This window comes from Trachemys scripta, chromosome 1 (genome assembly GCF_013100865.1).
Source record: "Trachemys scripta elegans isolate TJP31775 chromosome 1, CAS_Tse_1.0, whole genome shotgun sequence".
Taxonomy (NCBI): Eukaryota; Metazoa; Chordata; order Testudines; family Emydidae; genus Trachemys; species Trachemys scripta.
The window spans coordinates 291,216,645-291,238,869 of record NC_048298.1 but is presented as its reverse complement, the minus strand read 5'-3'; the positions used below and the strand labels follow the sequence as shown (position 1 = coordinate 291,238,869).

At 44.4% G+C, this 22,225-nt stretch overlaps 1 protein-coding gene across 1 annotated transcript in view; it reads left to right on the top strand.

Moving 5' to 3' along the window:
* The first annotated feature begins 4,537 nt into the window (after positions 1-4,537).
* Positions 4,538-22,225, top strand: part of LOC117881073 (guanylate cyclase soluble subunit beta-2-like) — a 30,254-nt gene continuing 12,566 nt past the window's right edge. Inside the window, exons 1-8 of the mRNA XM_034777963.1 lie at positions 4,538-4,635; positions 8,060-8,154; positions 10,778-10,938; positions 11,748-11,847; positions 15,075-15,271; positions 15,843-15,951; positions 19,408-19,511; positions 20,927-21,143. Of these exons, the coding sequence (XP_034633854.1) occupies positions 4,538-4,635; positions 8,060-8,154; positions 10,778-10,938; positions 11,748-11,847; positions 15,075-15,271; positions 15,843-15,951; positions 19,408-19,511; positions 20,927-21,143 (1,081 nt within the window). The remainder of the gene's footprint in view (positions 4,636-8,059; positions 8,155-10,777; positions 10,939-11,747; positions 11,848-15,074; positions 15,272-15,842; positions 15,952-19,407; positions 19,512-20,926; positions 21,144-22,225) is intronic.

Here is a 22,225-nt window from a genome sequence, read left to right as displayed (position 1 = left end):
TTTACTGAATATAATATTAACAATATCTGCTTGAACAATGGGCAGCACAAAAGATATTGCCCATGTTGCTTGATTCTTTCAGATTGGTGTGACACAGCAGATAAGGTCTATTACCAGATTAGCACTGGTTTCTTTGTGGTGGTCTATTTACAGGTAGCTCCATCTTACACTCTTTCACTGATAAGTAGTTTGAATACAGTAACTACAGTTCATCATTACTTTTATAATAAAAATGTGGCATGTTTCAAGGCTAGAATAGAGAAACATCCTTTAGGGATGACTTAGGAATAGTTATTAGATCCTGAAACAGGGCAATAGACAAGAGGATCCATTTGGGATGCCTTAAAACCAAACGGAGTCTATGGAATCAAAATTTTAAATTATATTGTTTTCTTTAAAGTGAGATTGACGGACCTTCCTAAAAGCCTGCACTCATTGAAAGTGACTCACTGCACAGCAAGAACAGATAGAATGAAATGCGTGAATGAGCTTTAATAGCCAGTGCTATTAGCTGACAGCACCCACTAGACATGATCTCATAGCAGCTCTTGAGGGGGAGATTTCTAGAAATGCAGCTTGAACTGTCCCTCGGCCACATGGTGGCACTTCATTCCTAGCAATTCTGCAGTCGTCATATTTCTGTGATCAGCAAAAGAAAAGGGAAATTGAAGTGTTTTGTCCTACTTAATCAACAGACATTCTCTCTGTGTGTGTGTGTGTGTGTGTGTGTGTGTATAGATGTATAAACAAACACACTACTAATTTTTAATGTTCTTAATTCATAAACATTTATGCTTTAGCAAAGCTTTTGGTACGGTCTCCCACAGTATTCTTGCCGTCAAGTTAAAGAAGTATGGGCTGGATGAATGGACTATAAGGTGGATAGAAAGCTGGATAAATCGTTGGACTCAACAGGTAGTGATCAATCGCTCCATGTCTAGTTGGTAGCCGGTATCAAGCGGAGTGCCCCAAGGGTCGGTCCTGGGGCCGGTTTTGTTCAATATCTTCATTAACGATCTGGAGGATGGCACGGACTGCACCCTCAGCAAGTTTGCAGATGACACAAAACTGGGAGGAGTGGTAGATACATAGAGGGTAGGGATAGGATACAGAGGGACCTAGACAAATTAGAGGATTGGGCCAAAAGAAATCTGATGAGGTTCAACAAAAACAAGTGCAGAGTCCTGCACTTAGGACGGAAGAATCCCATGCACTGCTACAGACTAGGGACCGAATGGCTAGGCAGCAGTTCTGCAGAAAAGGACCTAGGGGTTACAGTGGATGAGAAGCTGGATATGAGTCAATAGTGTGCCCTTGTTGCCAAGAAGGCTAATGGCATTTTGGGCTGTATAAGTAGGGGCATTGCCAGCAGATCGAGGAACGTGATCATTCCCCTCTATTCAACATTGGTGAGGCCTCATCTGGAGTACTATGTCCAGCTTTGGGCCCCACACTACAACAAGGATGTGGAAAAATTGGAAAGAGTCCAGCAGAGGGCAACACAAATGATTAGGGGCTGGAGCACATGACTTATGAGGAGAGGCTGAGGGAACTGGGATTGTTTAGTCTGCAGAAGAGAAGAATAAGGGGGGGATTTGATAGCTGCTTTCAACTACCTGAAAGGGGGTTCCGAAGAGGATGGATCTAGACTGTTCTCAGTGGTACCAGATGACAGAACAAGAAGTAATGGTCTCAAGTTGCAGTGGGGAAGGTTTAGGTTGGATATTAGGAAAAAACTTTTTCACTAGGAGGGTGGTGAAGCACTGGAATGGGTTACCTAGGGAGATGGTGGATTCTCCTTCCTTGGAGGTTTTTAAGGTCAGGCTTGACAAAGCCCTGGCTAGGATGATTTAGTTGGGGATTGGCCCTGCTTTGAGCAGGGGGTTGGACTAGATGACCTCTTGAGGTCCCTTCCAACCCTGGTATTCTATGATTCTATGATTCTATTTGGCAGTTTCCAATTTACTTTAGTTCTTTAAGTGAGTTTCCTCATTCTTCCAAGGAGATTTCCCTTCGAAATGAATGACTGCGACACCACAGGATAAACTGGAGACATCAGCAAATCCTGTCTGAGCTGCTGATCAGGCACCTCACCTCTCACTTTGCCAGGGAAGTGCATTGGACATTAGTAAAGGCGTTTTAAAAAGTGCTTTTGGGTTCACAGGGAAGTTGAATTAAAAATAGGGAACCAAGGATTCAAATCCTCAGAGTTTAATATCGAGATGAGCCTCAACCACAAGGTTCAGCCCTGGCTCTGCAGTTCCTCGAAGTCCAGAGCCAGAGTTTTAACTGAGACAGTTATTTTAATACGGGAGAGGCCCAGTCAGGTGAAGAGCCAAACTTCCAAAAAGTTTTGGGACTGTTCAAATCCAGGGTTTCAGTCTGGGCTTCCTTCTAATTTAATGTATGAAGAATTATGTCCTGATTAAAAAACAAAAAAATGATCATTGTCTGCAAATCTTGTGCCATGGGGAATCACAAAAGGAGAAGGGGATTGATGGCTAATAAAATATCCTGTTTTATTTTCAAGTCAGCTGTAGCTTAAGCTTCCGGCTAGGTATTTAGACTGATCCATCATATTAAAGTAAAAATATGGTGAATCAGTCTATATACCTAACTGATGCATCACTTTTAATGCAGTTTCAAAGACACAGGGCCAGTTTTTGTCCTCAGTTCCAGTGGGCTAAATCTGGAGTAATTTAATTGTGTCAAGGGAATGGAAAAAATGGAATACATCCAGCAAGAGCAGAATTTAGCCAATAGTTTCAGCCATTCAGTGCATTGAAGTTACACATTTAGGGCCAGATTTTCAAAGAGATTTAGGTGGCCAGTTGGATTTTCCAAAAGTGAGTAAGCAGGTTAGAGGTCTATCTGCAGCTTTAGCTATCTAAATACCTTTGAAAAGCTGACCTGTAAGACCAAATCCAGAGCTAGTGGAGGCAGATGCAATTGCATTTATATCCATGGGATTAGACTCACTGACAACAGGTTTGATTCAGGCCATAGCTTCAATTGTCAAGATTGCAAATGCAAGTTGTGTGAGCAACATAATACTAACAACAGCCTATCCTGCAGCGTTGTAAGATTTCTACTCCCTTGGCACAAGTTTCCTGCTCATCACCCCATCCCTGTAGGGAAGCTATTTCTTACTGATGCTCCCATAGGGACACCTCAGGGTAAGCAACACTTCTTGGAATGACACGCCAATATTAGAAATGCTGCTGCTGTGACATTCTCCAAAGTACCTCTGGCTACATCTGTTCATCATTCATAAACTGTAGTATCTGACAGGGGCTGCCTGTACATGGCAGCACGGCATTTTTGATGGACATTTTCTTGTGATAGATCTCATCACTCATCTCTTTCCTCGGGTAAGATTTCAAACTTATTATTACACATCCAAGTACGATTTAAGGGCCCAGAGTTTGATCTCTGTTACGCCAATGTAAGTCTGGAGTCATTCCATTGATATGGTGAGACTAGACAGAGTTGAAGGAACAAATAGACCCAGCGTGGACCAGGGTAAGGGGAGATTGAAAATACTGTCCTTACAGGCACACACTCACTGCTATCTTTGGTTATTGCATGGCACTTGGATACTAGGGTGACAGGCATTTCTAAGGCACCTAAGACAGATACAAACAGATAGCACTGATCCCTATATGGACAGGGCTTAAACAAATAATCAACAAACTCCCTGAATCTGTAGTTCAAGCACATTGCGTGAGAGGCTGAGCCAGCTGACCAGCTTCAGAATTTTACATTAAAATAGTCATTTCCACCTCAGCCTAAACCCCACTTTTCCTCTGATAATCTCAGTGCTGGACTTTCTGCGCTGTAATGCTAAGCTCTGCTTGGAGAGATACATGGCCGGGTAAATGATTAGTTTCTGATTTCCCTGTGGATCTTTCTGTTTTGTGTGCGATGGGCTCTACACAGTCCAAGTTGATATGTTAAAAAAAACCAGACTCGCACGGCTGGTGTGATGAAACAACTCACTCACTCCAGCACAACCTAGAGCACCTGCCCTGCACAATCGGCGAGCAGACAGCAGCACCATGGTAAGCGTCTTTCAGCATTACTCTTCTTTTTTATGTTCAATACCTAGTTTCTCAAATCAGATTTAAACACTAACTATACTGTGTTTTACTACTAAAATATATTTGTCTTTCAATCGAGTCTTCAGGCTGACATAGGCGCCATTAATTTCCCGCTTTAACCTATCTTTTAACCATATCAGTGCTGCATGAGCCAAAAGAATTCAGAGTAACTGAAAACAACGTTCTGTAACCATCCTTAATTGCATGCTGGCTTTAAAGCTTAGTTAATATGTTTTCTCTATAGAAACCAGAACTACTGCTGTGTAGAGAACAAGTCTTGGGGCGTTTTGCATGAAGGCAGGAATGAACAGTGCTATTAAATAAACAAACTTAACAAGAAATGGGGAAAAGACATAATTGTTTCCCCAAAGGGGTTGTCATTTCATTTTACTTAACCAGCCCATTAAGGGCTCTTTTCCCATGTTCCATTAGGCATAATGCTAATGTCTTCTCTCCCACAGTACGGATTTATCAACACCTGCCTGAAATCTCTAGTTATAGAGAAATTTGGGGAAGAGACATGGGAAAAACTCAAGTAAGTATTTGATCCTTTAAAAAGCACAGTACTGGTGACTTGGGGCTTCCATCCTGGGCGCCAAAGAGGATTAAAATTTGACTGTGTCCTGTTGACCATTATAAATACAATTCAGGCCCACACAGCTCTATGTTTCACTGCTACAATTAATTATGAGCCGAGTGTGCCAAATTCTGGGCTGAGTTACATCCCTGCTGCAGCCGAGGGAGTGGTGTTCAGCATAAATCAGAACGGAGCCCATGAGAGGCAAATTCATCCAAAATGTTATTTACTAACGCCAGTGGAGTTACACCAGAGAGTGATTTGTCCCTGAGATGCATAATGCCCTTACCTTCTGCCACCTTAACCTTCTCCCTCGGGTAATTCATTTCTAGTGTATCATAATGTCATTTATCGCATATTGTAAAACTAGCCCCACGTAATTTCAATGAAAGACCGAGACTTGGTTTTTTTACCCACTGGATTAGGCAACAGTAAATAAGAACATAAGAACGGCCATACTGGATCAGACCAAAGGTCCATCTAGCCCAGTGTCTTTAGCAGTGGCCAATGCCAGGTTCCCCAGAGGGAATGAACAGAACAGGTAATCATCAAGTGATCCATCCCCTGTCGCCCATTCCCAGCTTCTGGCACACAGAGGCTTGGCACACCACCCTGCCCATCCTGGCTAATATCCATTGATGGACCTATCCTCCATGAACTTATTTAGTTCTTTTTTGAACCCTGTTATAGTTTTGGCCTTCACAACATCCTCTAGCAAAGAGTTCCACAGATTGACTGTGCGTTGTGTGAAAAAATACTTCCTTTTGTTTGTTTTAAACCTGCTGCCTATTCATTTCATTTGGTGACCCCTAGTTCTTGTGTTATGAGAAGGAGTAAATAACACTTCCTTATTTACTTTCTCCACACTAGTCAGGATTTTATAATCCTCTATCATCTCCCCCCTTAAATAGCTTATAGCGAGCCACTTTTCGGGTTGTTTTATTGACTTTCCACAGCCTTTCCTCTTTTGTGTGGAGGAGGAGCACCAGAGGCAGTGGTGGACAGGGGCAACCCTCATAGCACTGTGCCACTAGAGTTGTGTGGCCATGGGGTAGAAAGTGAGGAACCAGGACTTGGAGCCAGTGCAGAGACACAGGGTTTCCATGCAAACGATCCTGTGCTAGGCCTCTAGCAGATCTCCCAAGGTCTAAGCAGATGCTGGGCTATTCGTGACTAGGGAGTGGTGATCACATCTTCCCCAATGGAATGAATGGGAAAGCCTCCATAACAGAAATCTCATGCAGGTTACCTCCCTACAGTCCTATTTCATAGCTAGGAGGAATAGTCGTGCTAAGAGATCACAAAGAATAAATATATAATAAGGGAGAAACACTCATACTCTTTACAGTGTATTACTAAGAGAGCTCATTACCTTGTCTTTGGAAGTGGTCTTGTTCATTAAGAGTACTAAATTATAAAACACCACAGCAATGAGCACCATAGAAATGCCTATACTAGTGGAAAAATTAATAGTGAATTCTCACACTTGTAGTTTCTGCAATGATAGATCAGGTGGTTGTTTATTAGGTGGTTTGCATGGCATGCACTTCCATTCCCTTGAAAAACATTTACATCGACCTGAAGTGCTGCTTGACCTAATATGAAGATGAGACACACAGCCAAATTAACTTAGTTACATGGGTGTAAATTTGGAGTTATGTACACTGGTGTAACTGGGAGCAGAAGTTGATTTGAAATAATAGACAGGGCTCTTGATGCAAGTTTGAACTATCACAATTTGCACAAAGATCCAAGAATCAGCTTCTTGGCCTATCATGTCTGCTCTAGCGAAGCAGAGTGTACTGTGACATTTACAGAGTTTTTTTGGCTCTCTTCAGCACACACACATGCTTATGTTGGGTCTCACATACATCATTGTCTAAATCTGGCAACTCCTCTTATGTTGAGCTGATAATAGTTTTATCATTCAGAATTTACTTGCGCTGTGCCTCCAGGCCTGCCAGAAATACCCAAGTCATTCGGACTGTTCTCCAATTTTCCACTATTAGCTACTAAAATGGTTTTGCTTTAAATGTTCGCCACACAGGACTCATATACAATAATGCTAATGCATCCTGTGAAGTGATACAATACTCTAAAGATCTCCCAGTGTAGTGGATTACTGTATAGCAGTTGACAGAATAGAGGACAGGAGACATGCTTAACACTCTGGAGAATGAGCAGAAAGGGAGGAACAAGTGCAAACACTAATCCGTGATCCCAAATAAAGCACTGGAGAAGCCTGAAAGACCATTAGGACAGGGACTGTTTCTTTCTCTATTGTTTGCATAGAGCTGAGCAAATGTATGGTGCTCACTAAACCAACAGTAAAAGTCAGGAACGCAAATTAAACCAACCCTTGGTGGCTGGGTTGGGAAGAACATTGAATGTACTGCGCATGTCACACAAATCAGCCTGATACCATGACTAGAAAGACAAGGCGGGTGAGATAATAGCTTTTACTGACCAACTTCTGAGAGAGAGAGACAAGCTTTCAAACTGCACAGAGCTCTTCTTCAGGGCCTGGAAAGGTACTCCCAGTGCCTACTGCTACTGGCTGATTTATGGAGGGGAGTGATGTTAGCTGTTTCGCGTGGCTGGGAGGAAGGAGGAGGAGGGGGAATGCGGGGCGCTCAGGGGAGGCGGCGGAGTTGGGGCGGGGACTTTGGGGAAGGGGTTGAAATGGGGGCGGAGTTGGGGCGGGGCCGGGGCGGGGAAGGGGCGGAGTTGGGGTGGGGGCGGGGAAGGGGTGGGGCCGGGGCCCTGTGGAGTGTCCTCTTTTTTAAATGTTTTAATATGGTAACCCTAGTAGAACACCCCCAACCCTCAATAATTACCGAAGCTGAGTGTGACTCTTGAGTGGCACAGCAGCAGCCCATCTGCCAGTGGGGAACACAAGGTGCATCTAGAGGGAGAGTCCAGTCCTGAAGAGTCCCACTACCTCAAACTTTTCCCCCTTATTTATATATTAGTAATAGAATGACATGTCCCTTAAAGAAAACTTGTTAAGCAAGCAGTTCCAATGGTCAAGCAAGAGGCTCCTTCTCATTATCGATTAACCAGGAGTGGGTTTTTCCAGAGTTTGCAGCCTTGAGACCCCAATAGACATTCCAGGAGCACATCCTGCTCTTCTAAAATGCATGTATCAGCAACTTCAACCCAATTCTTATCAGGAAGGAAGCGGGGTCAAGCTGCCTTTTCTATGGCACCCAAAACCCCCTCCCCTCCTGCCTTGGTCAAGCTGAGCTTGTTACATGGCCACTTTACGGCCTGCTGACTTGGCTGCTTTTAGCCATAGTAGGTTCAGGCACTTTACTGGTTTGCCAAAATCTCCCCGTACACTTCTGTGTCATCATAAATCTTAATTTTCTGTGTTTGTCAGAACACAGGCAGAGGTCCAAGACACCTTCATGACTTACACTGTGTATGATGATGCTATTACCCTGAAGCTGATCCAAGAAGCCTGCAAAATACTGGGTAAGGACTGTTCATTACCTAATTGCTGGCTTATTGAGCACTGACCGCTTACTCAGTGCTCTTCACACTGACACTGTCCCTGGCTGGCCAAGAGGCCAGCTCATGGCAGTAACACAATGCGCCCCCCACTAGATGTGCCGTGGAGCTGCGCTATTCAAGGGGAAGCTCTGGTAGGGCTCATGTAACATCTCCTGGGGGCTGCGTAGCATGAAGAGTGTGCAAGGTGTGTGATCCAGAAGGATGAGGCAGCGGGTGCTCCCTCCTTGCCCAGCTAGCTCTGGTCCATGGCCCAGCCCCTCCCTTTGGAGTGCCTGGCTGGGGGTGGTAGGAGCCCCACAAGTCTGGTAGCCTTTGCACTGAGCCTGCCTGCCGCACATTGCTGCATTTGCCTGCGCTTTGGAGTTGATTGTCTCAGAGCGCTGGGCGCTCCCCGGAGCAGCTGTATTAGGAGCCAGTCAGGGAGCTGCCAGACCTGTGGAGCTTTTCCATTGCACTGGGGCTGAGAGAGATCTGCAGAGGTTTGTTTACAAAGGGCTTCCCAAACTGAACCTTGCTATTTGTTTGTGGAAGTGGGAAGTGACCTAGTCCCCATAAATGCACTTGGAGGCTGGAGATCAGTGAACTCCAGGAATCCCCAGAGCTGATCCCGTCATCCCCAGCCTCCTGCAGAGGATACCCCAGTACAACCCTCCTGCTTACATTAGAGGGCTTTGGAGATGTCCCTGTAGCTTCTCCAGAGAGAGGCCATTGTTGGGGATGGAGGGGAGAGAAGATGACTGGGGGAAAGAGGGTGACTGGTTTCTCAGTTCTAAGCACAAAACTTTACCCCCATCAGCCCAAACCTTCATGAGAGCAGCGCCCCCAAGATTCTCACCATGTGAATTTGAGGTGAGATGTGAGTCTTTCACACATCCAAGTTTTGCAAGCTTTGTTGTCATGAGACACGGATCATATGGTACATTATTCTCTTGGCGTTTGGATAAGAGGTGCTATAGAACAGGGTGGGCCTAGCTGGTGGGTTACTGAACACTACAGTCCCAAAAGAGAGTCATCTCTCTCTCTCTCTTTTTAAATATAGAAAAATTCACTGCGATCCCTGGTCTAAAGCATGGCTGTTGCAGGCAGCTGTATTGGGATGTAGGATTTGTAGCATGGTACTAACCCCGGGAGTCAACGTGGTCTTAAATTACTTCAGCCTGATACCTCTTATCTGTTTTTCTTATCCACAAAAGAGCTGTTTTACTATTGGGAATTAGGGAATCCACAGTTCTGTTTAGTACCAGCCTTGACAGTATGGCTTAATCAACATTGCAACAAACACCGGGATCTTAAGGAAACAGTGGCCTGATAAAGTGGAGCGCAAGCAGCATAAATGAAATGAACTAGATTCTAGGGCCTGATTTCAAACTCATTTATTCTGGTGTAAACCAGGATTAAGCCCACTGAAGGTAATGGATTCCACCAACATACACCACAGCCAACATTTTCCACTGTAGGTGCTGCCATAAGGGCTCTTTGCTAGCTTCATTAAGGTCTGGTGTATTTAAAGTCAAAAATAGATGTAACGCTGAAAACTGTCCCCACCAGTAGATCTGGGTGCCATAACGGATCTTTTGGTTCACTTGCATCTCAGTGTATGTGGAACCAAATATGAGAATTTTGAAAATTTGTGATGAATTGAAATGTTGGAAAAAATTTCAAAAGCCCAATTCAACATTTTTTGTTTCAATTTCAGGTATTTTAACAAAAGCAAAGGCGGATTAGATTCACAAACTAGTGGGAGAGGAGGCAGTGGTCCCCTTATAAGCTTTAGCCCAGGAGTAAAGGCACTTTCCTGGGATGTGGGGAACCTGGCTTCAATGCCCCCTCTGACTAATGTGGAGAAGGGATTTGTAGTTGGGTCTCCCGCATTGCAGGAGTAGCGCCCTAACCATCAAGCTATAGAGTCATTCTCTTTTCCTGGCCCAATGACTATTCATTGTCATTCACAGTGGCAATTCAAATTTATTCAAGAATAGTCATTGGGCCAGGGAAAGAGAATGACTCTATAGCTTGGTGGTTAGGATAGTCACCTAGGATTTGGAACAACCAAGCTGCAGTCCCTGCTCTGATGATTATTTACAAAAAGTGGAACAGGAGAGACAGGGAAACCCATAACAGTGTACCCCATCGCCTAGGGTACTCTCTTTCAATGTGGGAGATCCAAGTTCAAATCTCTTCTTCATATCAGGCAAAGGAAGGAATTGAAGCTACATCCCAGGAGAGTGCCCTAAGCTCTGGGCCATAGCTTCTAAGGAAAAGCCAACCACTTGTTCCTCCATCTGTTTTGTGACTCCACTTAGAAACATTTTTTCAATTTTTGGTTACAGCTAAACGATTTGGCAAACTCAAGACAAGTTCGCAAATATCTTTGGGTTGGTCAAAACGGCATTTGTAGTTTATTTGCTAGTTGCCAAAAACATTTTCTCCCAGCTCTACCCACCAGATCACAACAATTTTTGTAATAGGACACCTGTGGGGCCTAGGCCATTTGCCTGTGTCCGTTTCAGACCTTAAAGGTTAGGTCAGGTCACAGGGTTTAGATAGCATTGCACAGCTGTAAATCCGAATATCTTTTACACAGATGTGTCAGAAGACGCAATGCTGAAACTTTTTGGAGAATATTTCTTTACTTTCTGTAAGATGTCGGGCTATGATCGAATGCTACAAACTCTGGGAGGGAATCTAACTGAATTTATCGAGAATCTAGATGCCCTTCATAGTTACCTTGCATTGTCCTACCAGGTACTGTCTCCTTTCTGTGAATGTAAATTAAAGAGGCTCCACTCCCTGGCAATTTTTCTAGTTCTGTGCTTTATGGAGGAAATCTTCTCCCTGCCATCCTGCTCCTGTAAGAAGATGGGGAATCCTCCACATCAGCCCACGTGCTGGCAGTGGAATTGGAAATCTGAAGCTATTCCACCCTAAAGAGTTTTACAAACCCATCTCCACATGGGGAGGAACACTGGAGGCACTGCCGGATCCTCCAGCTTTGCCTTTCTCGTGTCCACTATGGTCCATCCCAAGTCCCCTGGAGATAGCCATCCCGGAAGTCACAAGGGAGCTGTACACCCCTCTCTATGTTGCTTTCCCAAGGCTTACCTCTCCCCTTTGCAACAGCACTGCAGTGGTTCCTCTGCCAAAGGAGTGTGTTTCTATGTGTCAGAAGGATTTGTCCCTAAATGCCTAACAGCAGATTTGCAGGTACAAGTGAGAGAGTTCAAAATATCCTGTGGCCACTTCTGGTTCTTGCGTTCACTAAAACGGCATTGCAATGATGGAACGTGCCAAAGCTACCCCAGAATCCCATGAACAAATACCCAGAGTGCAAAACCAAAAATCCCTCTAGCAACCAAGAGACAACGCCATAGTCCATCAGATTAGATTTTTTTTTTCATGCCAGTTTTCAGTTTGCTGATAAGTCTTTATGTCTTTGAAGTAATTGATGAAATAGTGGGCCAGACCCTCAACTGGTGTAAATCAGCATAGCTCAATGACATCTCTCGGACAGGTGACTATGCAGGTGTACTGGGTTCTCTCATCTCCTTACTTAGGAAATGAATGCACCATCATTTCGTGTGGAAAAGAGGACAGACGGGGCAATGCTACTTCACTACTATTCTGACAGGAAAGGCCTGTGTCATATTGTCCCAGGTAAAACTAATATTATCTCATACTAGGCCATAGTGTGCTCTCAGATACCTGTCACCCGGGGCTCCCTGGGACCTTAGCACTTTGAGTCCTCACCTTCAAGGCCATGTTCAGCTTAGTTCCTGCACCTCTCTGCTCCTCTCTCTTTTCTCTTTCTGAAAAGTTAGTCCCCTCATGCTTTTCTCCCTCTCCACTTCCCTCTTCTCCTCCTTCGCCCTTCCTTAAGACACACTTCTTCCAAAAGGCCTATGACTCTTAATACTCCCTACAATGAAGCATTAACAAAAGGATGCTGGAATATTTAGTTTAAAAGGGAGTGAAACAAAAATGGTGGGAACAACAGGACACGTGTTGAATGCCACCAGTCATTTTGCTTTCCAGGCTGCTTCAGCAGTACATTGTCTGTCTAGACTGTAAGGTGTTTGGAGCAGGGACTGGTCATCTTGTTTATAAAGTGCCTTATGCTGTTGGGGCATGTTGTGCAATTGCTTAATTACCTGGTCCAGCATCAGAGACAGCTGTGCCTCAGTTTCCCCTCAGCAACTGGGTAGTTAATGGGGTTTAGCCTGCTGGCCAAACTACAAGGTCTTCTACAAGAAGATAACAAAAGTCCAAAACAAAGGGGGGTATTTGGGGGGGGGGAATTGTCACATGGTTCCTGGCCAACAAATGAATGAATTATCTTAATTATGGGCTGAACCAGAACCAGGGCCTTACTTAGTCCGTAGGCTCCCTTAAAGGGCCAGCATATCTAATGACAGTGCTCTATAAATAATAATAAGAAAACATTTCACTGCTGAGCCTCAGCTTCTGAATTCAGACGAAGCAGCTTCCTTTCCAGCCTGCTGCTTTAGCAGATCATCTCCAGTGCAAGTTGGTGGATCCATATTTGGGTGCTTAATATGGGAGGGAGGAGACTAATGTGTGACTGAGGTGGGCCTGAGATACAAATTCAGCTGTGAATCCATCTCCAAATTTCCCTAGTCTCTAGGGGCTCAGACTGAGTATTTTGGTCTGGGATCATTTCTAATGTGAGAGTGGAGATGGTCAGAAAATAGGTTTTCTCCCATAGAAATGCTGACATGGTTTCTTATGCCCCTAGTTTCTTCTATGGGCCAGACTCCCTGGCTGGACTACATTTCCCATGATGCACCATCGTCCCTCCTCTTGCTGTCACCTAAGTGCATCATGGGAGATGTCCATCCGATAGAGGAGAATAGGACCATGATGCATCCAAACTACAACTCCCATGAGGCTCTGAGGTGGCCTGGAGCCCCACCCAGCCTGTCTGACTCCAGTCCTATGCTTTATCCCTGAGACCACCCTTCTTGGCTTATCTGGTGCCCTTCAAAGACAATATTTGGACCCTCTAAGGTTTTTATATACTGTTATGAGTTGGGTTAAACCTTGTTCCAGGTTGAGTTAAAACTGATGTGTGAATGCACCCTTCACTTGAGACAGTAATAAGAGACAATTAAGGCAGGTGGGGTGGGGACACCTAAAACAAAGCCTAATAGAGTCTGTCCAGAAACTAGCCCCAGCTGGGTGGAAGCAGTGCTTAATTTGTAATGAAAGAGGTGCTGGGGCTCAAGCAATTAGGTGCTGGGGCTCAAGCAATTTTTTACATTCAAAACTGATGCAGCAAGCCCAGAGGTGCTGGGGCTATGAACTGCCAAGCCTAGAGGTACCAGGGCACAGCCCTGGCACAAATTAAGCACTAGGTGGAAGGTTCCACTGGATAATAGTTCTGATCAGATGAGTATGTGAAATAGACAAGCTGGGATACAGACACAGATCAGAGACAGACTATGCAGCAAAAAGCACGAAAGCAACAGCCTGAAAGCATGGTGTATGACCCTGGAAAAAGCTAGAGATGAGTTTTTTAGAGCTGGTGTTGGCTAGAGAGGCTTGGAGCTGTAAGCTAAGAAACTATTCTTTTGTTTCTGGTTCATCCTGCATTTGGAAGCGCAGGACCTTGTCCGTTGCTTGTAAATAAGCAAGTTTGCATCAAAGAAAATACCAGACTCCATCATCAGTTTCTGCCCCCAACTGGCACATCCCCATGCCTCTGAACTTTGATTAGGTGCTTGGTAGAAAATGGACAACAGAGCCTTAAGCTGTTTCTCCACATAGAAAAGAAAAGCACAAATGCTTGAAGGGTGACAATTTTATGAGCTGGAGCATTCCCTGAGATTCCTGTCAGGAGATCCTTTCAGAGCAGCTGTGGGGCTCTCTTCCTCTCATGGAAGGAAATCGGTGGGGGCCATGGAGTGTGTGCAGGACTTTAGGCTTAGTCTATGTGAAAAGTTGCTCTGGTTTAACTAAAAGCATGTTTTTAAACTGATTTAGTTAAACCAGTGCAAACCCCTGCGTGGACACACTTAATTTGATTTAAACCTGGTTTATAACTGGTTTAGCCTGCATTGATACATTTAAAAACGTCTCTTTAGTTTAACCACTGCAATTTCTGTGCTTAGGTCAGACCTGAGGTACAGGATCTTGTGAAGTGTCTAAGTACCATGTCCCACCCACTTTTAAAGAGACAGTAGTAATGAGATAGTGGGTTTTTAAAGGGCAGCATTGTTTCCACATGTGAGAATCAAAATGGACCCATATGATTACAAGTTTGTGTGTGTGGCTTTGTTAACTTGATAAAATCCAAATTGTTGGGGGTCACACATCTGGTGCCCAGTTATTACTAGGATGGGTACTCTATAAACACCACAGACAGACAGAGAGAAATCTGAATAGATCTAACATGTCGGCTGAACATTATGCTCTTTGATTTACATTGGGGTAGGACACCTGTTTTGCTTTTGCCTTCTAGAAACAGAATAATAAAAGTTACAGAAAGGACAACTGCCCCCTACAAGGTGCACTTTATGAACATTTTTGACTCCAGGCCAAATTTCTTCCACTAGTGTGAATTTGGAGGAATTCTGCCTTCACTGAAGTTCCTTAGGATTTATGCTGATATAACAGAATTAAGAAGATGGTCTTCAGAATCACTGATGTCAGTGGGTTTGCAGCAGTGAAAATCAGTGTAGAATCAGGTTATAATGTTACTTCGTATGGCATCTTTCATACCAATAGATTAGAGTATAAATGATATAATTGTGGAGATTGCTGAGAGGTACAGCTTAGGCAAGGAAGAAAAGAGATACAGAGCCTAAGAAGTTTTGCTAACACGAATAGGTCACCATATAAATCTGTTATTTCTTCTGATTCAGGTATCATAGAGTCTGTTGCCAGAGACTTCTTCAACAGTGAAGTGACAATGGAAATTCTTACTCAGAGTGAAGAAAAGGAGCGCACTGGGGAAAAGGAGCATGTTATATTTCTTGTTCTGCAGAAGGCTAAAAGGCCAAAGAGAAAAACCAAAAAGACAACAAATCCAGAAAGCGTAGATTCCCACAAAGATAAAGAGGTGCAGTAAATCATCTATGGAAATGAGGGAGGTTTACTGACAGTTTTCTGTGCCTGTCTGGTTTCTCTTAATCTACAAGAAATATTTTAAGGCAAACAATCCACGCATTCTCCCTTTAAATTTAGAGCTGGATTGAGGATGGTGAGTCTGATTCTACCTTGCTCCTAGGTAGAATGAGGGCAAAGTGGATGCATCTCACAGAGGTGTAAGGTCTACACAAGCTGCAAGGCAGTGGGGGCAATAGTCCTCTAAAGCTGTGGATAAGTCATAGGTTAGAGTTCACATCTGAGACTGAATAATCAATTAAAGAAATAATAATTAAAAACGATGTGATATACTAAATTTGAGAAAGAGCACATGATCATGTAATTAAAGACGGCATTATCCTGCCTATGCACAATGAAGCAAAGTGAAGGTTATATGTGCAACCTTAGCTTTAGCATTTCCTGTCTTTTAAGTGCTTAACAATTCAGCCTTAATGTTGTCTTACTGTAGCGTGTTAAAATGGACCATCTGTATGAATCATTCACACACAAACATTTTTCTCTCTTTGGCTGCTGCTCTCCAGCAGGCACTAGACGTAGCTTTTCAGAAAATGGAGAACTATTCTGCTCTCTCCTGCTGCCCAGAAAAGAAATCCCACTGGGATATTGTGAGAAGTGTTGTGAAATTTGGGAAAGGTGAGTGTACTAACCTCCGTTACAGTGATCATAATGAGATATGGGGCTCAGCTGTGCAGACAAATGGACACATTCCCACGAGGATGGCAGCCTGTTGGATATAAATACTGGAGGCCGTAAAACAGTCCAGATGATATCATTGATTTATGTACGGATAGTAGAGTTTGGACTTGGTGAGAGGTTTTCTTGCTTAAATATGATCAGACCATAATTTGCAATTACTTTATTTGCCCCAGACCCTTTTCTTCATGTTCATTGATGTCGCTTGATGCCTGGGTCTCTATACTCATTGTGGGACTTTTATGATGTTTTTTTCCTGTTTAGATTATTTTAAAAATACTATAGTGCAATGGGACTGGCCACTCAGCCATAGGGGCTGGAAATAGGGGTACTGGGGGTGCTACTGCACCCCCTGGCTTGAAGTGGTTTCCATTATAGACAGGCTTTACAGTTTGGTTTAATGGTTCTGAGCACCCCACAAAATTTTTGAGCACCCCTGCACTCAGGAGACTAATAGAAGCATGGAAAGGCTTTCACTTATAGGGGTGTTTTGTGGCCAACGTGAAGAGACTTGATCCCAGTCTACTTTCCTGGCATGAAGTGGCCACACCACAACAACCGCCAGCACAACCTTGCAGGCAGACTCTGAAGAGAAGACAAGGACTGGAACAAACAGGAAGAATTAACTATCTTCCTACCTTAGTGGGGTCCCACCCAGGCCAGCTCTGAGGTACTGTTGGGTCAATTATTTTACTGCTGCCCATGCTGTATCCATTCCATGGATAGATAGAGGACTTCATTCTCAAGGACTGTGAATATGGCACCTTACAGCATGTCCAAATTCATATGCACTGAAAGTATTGTGAATGAATTTAATTATCATGGCAGTGAGACAGTAATACTACTTTAGCCAGGCACAGTAGGGACAAGGGCTATGCACGCTCTCCATATACTGCTCTGCCAGCACACCACTCTTCTGGCCTGTAACACATTGATACTCCAGTCTAGGTACTCTCATAAGTCAAGCCAGCTAATTGTGCAGCAATTTTTAAAATGTTCATTGCTGGTAACTAGGATGAAACTGCCCATCTTGTTCACCTTTAAGTCAGGATTTGAAGAGGTGAAAGGCTAATATGCTAACCTGCTCCCCCCACCTCCATACACACACACTCCATTCCCAGCTGTGTGGCGGTTATATGTGTTTGGGAGAAGCTGTGTGGTTCCAGTTTGAGCTCTTCCACTGACAACTAGAAAAACAGGCCATTAGTCACACTCCGTCATCTGCAGGATTCTAAGCACCCCATTCAGTTACTGCTGCTACTAGCTGGCCAAATGCATTGTTGACAATGTTTCTCTGTGCTATCCAAAAGGTTTTGTTATGAAAAAAATGTCGTATCAAAAATGACTGAAGTAGCCTTCAGCATTACACAGTGCAGCTTTGTATAGCAACGGTAGGGGTATTTATATTACTGTGGGCAAGCGCTTTGTCAGCTATTTTCTTCACAAACTCTATTTCAGGGGTTTAATATATTGCTCATAAAACACTGTTGTGGGCAGAAACTTGGCCTCTGAGGCGAGTTTTCAGTTTGATAGCTACTTTTTTCCTTTAGTTTGGGAAATTAAAATCCATTTGGCCAGTGTTCATTTATAAGTGACTGTGAGACAGCGAAGAAGCTCAAGCAACACACTTAGACAGTCTTTCAGCTCTCCTGTTCCAGAGAGTGAGGGCTTATGTTTTGGTCAAGGAAAACAGAGCACAACAGACAGTTTGGTCCACATTCTCAAAGGTATTTCGGTTCCTAATTTCCACTGATATCAATGGACATTGAGAGCCTAAATACCTTTGAGGATATGGGCCTTGTTGCCTAGATGCAACAACCTGCTTTCTCTCAGGCAGTCTCTGACTTCCTCTTCAATCAGATGCTTTTTTGGTTTGTGCCTGTGTCACAGGCCCAAGGACTCCCTCCCTCAGGGGGTCCCATGGGGAGGCAGTTCAGCATTGTATGGTGCTAACATGGTTGTAAGCATCACAAGGCATTTGGGGAAGGGGGGTGGGAAGGTCAAAGGTGTAAGTGTGGAATGGAAGATTTTCTTGCAGGGAGCAAGAGGCCAAGAGGGGAAAGGAGGAAAAGAGCAAAGAACAGGTTAACTTGATACTTCAGCTAGTTCCGTGTGCACATAAGACGGTGGCCCTGGTCCAAGGTCATGGGCGCGACGAAAAATCTGCAGCTGCCCAGCCATGAGAAGAGGAGAACAAAGTTGAGCAAGGCTGCAGAGATGGCAGTAAAAACAATAAGAGCAAATGAGATGGTGAAGGCCAACAGGGGGAAAAACAAAGTCTCTGGAGCCGGGGTGTTTTGGGAAGCCGAGGAGGCCATAGTGAGCTGGTTTGAACTGGTACAAAGAGCACCAGAAACAGAGGGCCCTGGATGAAAACACCCCCAAAGGAACCCAGAACTTAAAACCCTCCCGAGAGCCAAAGCAAGACGGAGATTGCAGCAGACCCTGGATGACCAATGCACGGGGCAAGAACTCCCGTCCACCCCTCCCCCTCTTCTTCTTACGTTACACCCAGGCTTGGCCAGCCATGTGTCATGCATGTGTGAGTATGAAAGTGGGTTAGGGCTGGGGTACTAACGCTTTCTTGCTTCCTTTAAGTGACGTGGGAGCAGTCCCCACACTCACCACTGTTATTTTATTATTTTATTAATAAAGCTTTAAAATTTAGACACTTGGAGTGTTTCGTCATCTCCTCCCCAAACAATCCTGTGGCCTCAGGCAGATTAGTAACAAAAATCTGTCACACCTGGAGCACCTGTGTAAGCCTGTTGCCAGGATCTCTGCATTTGCAAGGGACAAGGTAAAGTTTCTGCTTATTGTCACAGGGACTAAGTAACAAAGTTCAGGCTGTTTCAGGTGATATTAAAAACCTCATCATTAGACTGCGCTCCTCTCCATGTAAAAATAGATTAGAGCTGGTCAAAAGATCTTGGATGACATTTTTTGATGAAAAATCACTTTTTGATCAAAAAAATTGTGAAAAAATGTCCATGTTTGTTGAAATCTTTCAGGGTTGTTGAAAGTCTGACAACATAAATATTTTTGGTTTTTTTTGACCAAAAAAAAAAATCCACAATAAACGTTGCTGAAAAATAAAAATATTTTTATCAAGGCTTTTCACAGAAAATAAAGGTGCATCTTTGACCAACTGTACAGCAGAGTATGATGGACTGAGGGCAGTGCTTAATTTGTGCCAGGGCTGAGCTCGGACACCTCTAGGCTTTCTGCATCAGTTATGAATGTAAAAAAGTAGCAAATTAAGCACTGACTGAAGGGGAGATTTCCAAAGGCAGAAAGGGCATTTATGCTCCCAACTCCTGTTGACATTCCATGGAAGTTTGGTGCCCAGATGCCTTTGAAAGTCTCCTCCTTATTCCTCATGTTTGTTTTTTGCAGGGAACCTGTCACATACTTTTGACCCAGTTTATCCAGAGAGGCTTTGGGTGGAAGAGAGAACATTCTGCAACGCTTTTCCTTTCCACATTGTGTTTGATGAAGAAGTAAGACATCCTCCCTGGTCGGGAGCTTGTAGCTAAAGATGTTATGGCAGAGAAAACAATCTAAGGCCTGGATCCTCAGCCGCTATGTACTTCATGGAAGCTGGAGTTATACTGATTTACAGCAGCGGAGGATCTGGCCTTAATTGTTCTCTCTCTCACCTTATGTTGGAAATGAAGGAACATCACATTTTGTCTTGATATCTGCGTGTGCATAATTAAAATGAGAATTGACAAACACCCGCCATCTTAGTCAGCGTTCCTACTGGCCAATGGTACTTCAGGACTGTGTGTCTGGCACTCTAATGGTTAACCATCATGAATCTCTGTGTTGGGCTCTGCAGCGCCGTTGCTGCCTGCCTCCCATGTAGCTGTGCAAGAAGAACTACTTAAACTGGGCTAAATACTGCTGAAGTTACATCATTTTACCCCATTGAAATCAGTGGGGTTTCACAGGTGTCATTGGGAGCAGATCTGAACTCATCTGTATGCCCAGATTCAATGCTAGGGCTGTGCATTTCTTGAGCTCCTGTCACCTCACCTTGAGTCCTGCCAACCCTAGCCTAGGTCTCTATCCCCTCCTTGAACTCTCTAAGGCTAGGTCTACACTACCCGCCTGAATCGGCGGGTAGAAATCAACCTCTCGGGGATTGATTTATCGCGTCCCATTGGGATGCGACAATCGATCCCCGAATCGACGCTCTTACTCCACCAGCGGAGGTGGGAGTAAGCGCCGTCGACAGGAAGCCGCAGAGGTCGATTTTGCCGCCGTCCCTACAGCGGGGTAAGTCGGCTGCAATACGTCGAATTCAGCTACGCTATTCACGTAGCTGAATTTGCGTATCTTAAATCGACCCCCCCTGTAGAGTAGATGTAGCCTTACGTGAATAGCGTAGCTGAATTCGACGTATCGCAGCCGACTTACCCCGCTGTAGGGACGGTGGCAAAATCGACCTCTGCGGCTTCCTGTCGACGGCGCTACTCCCACCTCCGCTGGTGGAGTAAGAGCGTCGATTCGGGGATCGATTGTCGAGTCCCGACGGGATGCAATAAATCGATCCCCGAGAGGTCGATTTCTACCCGCCGATTCAGGCGGGTAGTGTAGACCTAGCCTTAGTTTCTATTGGGCAGGGGTGGGAAGTGGGCTCATACAGACACAGGCTAGAAGCTTGGACTCTGAATGTATGACCCCCGGATGCTACCTTGAGCAGTCTTTCTTGAGATACCAAAGCGGTAGCCCTTGGTCTCAGACTAGTGAGGGACTGGACACATATTTACTCAATCCAAAATTAAACAGGTTTTAAATTATCCTCTTTCCTCCACATCCTCAAACAGGTAAATTGTGGCATGACATTCCTTTGTTTTTGAAAGAGTTTTTAATTTTGACCCAGGTTTATGATTTTTCTTCCTGTTCTTAGCTAAGGATCAAGCAGGCAGGTGTGAACATTCAAAAGTTTGTGCCAGGACTACGGCGACCAGGGAGCAGAGTAGATAAATACTTTACTGTCGTCCATCCACAAGTTACCTTCACCATTTTCAGCATAAGGAAATTTATCAACAGTCAATTTGTCCTCAGAGCACACAGAGAAATGTTGCCTGACTCACAGAGAAACCAACCCATGCTGAAGCTCCGAGGTACTAACTTACAGTTGCTTTTTACTGCTGCCCAGTGTGTGTTGGGGGGATACCCAGGCAGAGAGGAGTAGCGGAAAAGCCTGGAGGTTGAATTTTCTTAACTATACTTTTACTTTGGGAAAATTTGGCTACGTGTCCTTCAACTAATGGCTAGAGCATGGTTTATCCAATCGGTCATAGTGTGGAGCAAACCTTCGGGAGAGTTTATCTTGTAGGCCCTTCCTGTCCCAATCAAACTCCCAGTCACAACTGTGTGACATTTCTAAGACAATATGCAAGGCTGGGATTTTCACAAGCACTGAGCCCTAGCCTAACTCTGCTCCCATAGAAGTTTTACCATAGAGATTAAGTGTTTTTTTTGAAAATCCCGGCCCTAATGCTTTTTATAGCTAGGGTGGCTTCTTTTTGTTTCCAGCAGTTTTTACTGGCATCCAGGTTCATATTTCCATGAAGACCCTGGATGCTTGCAAAAATTCCTGGCAAAAAAAGGAAGAAGAGCCAATATCATTTGACCAGCCTGCTCTCCATGCATCACCAGCAAGTGCTGTGCTGGCCACTAGTGTTCCGCAGTCCACAGCTCATGAGCCCCTCAGCTAGAGGTCACAATGAGAGCAATTTTTTAGGTATATCCTTTTGTTTCTTTTTGCATCATGCCCAACCATTGTATATTCCACAGTCACATACTTACCCTGGCTTGTGCATGCAGACTCTAAGTTAGTTTATAAAAATGTCAAGTATTTCAGGATTTCCCCCAAAGTATCTCAGTGTCAGGGCCGGCTCCAGGCACCAGCAGAGGAAGCACATGCCTGGGGCGGCACATGCTAAGGGGCAGCATTCTGTCCATTCTTGGGGTGGCACAGTCTGGGAGGCTTTTTTGCTTCGTCAGTTCGGGCGCTGTTTTTTGCTTTAGGAGTTCAGGAGGCAGTCTGAACGGCTTTTTTTTCTTTTCTTTCTTTCTTTTTGCTTGGGGCCCGTCAAAAATGGTAGAGCCGGCCCTGTTCAGTGTGTTGGGGAAAGTAATACTGCAAGTATCTGAAAAATTAACCGTAGCTGACTTGCCAGTGACTCATGTACAGGTTGGG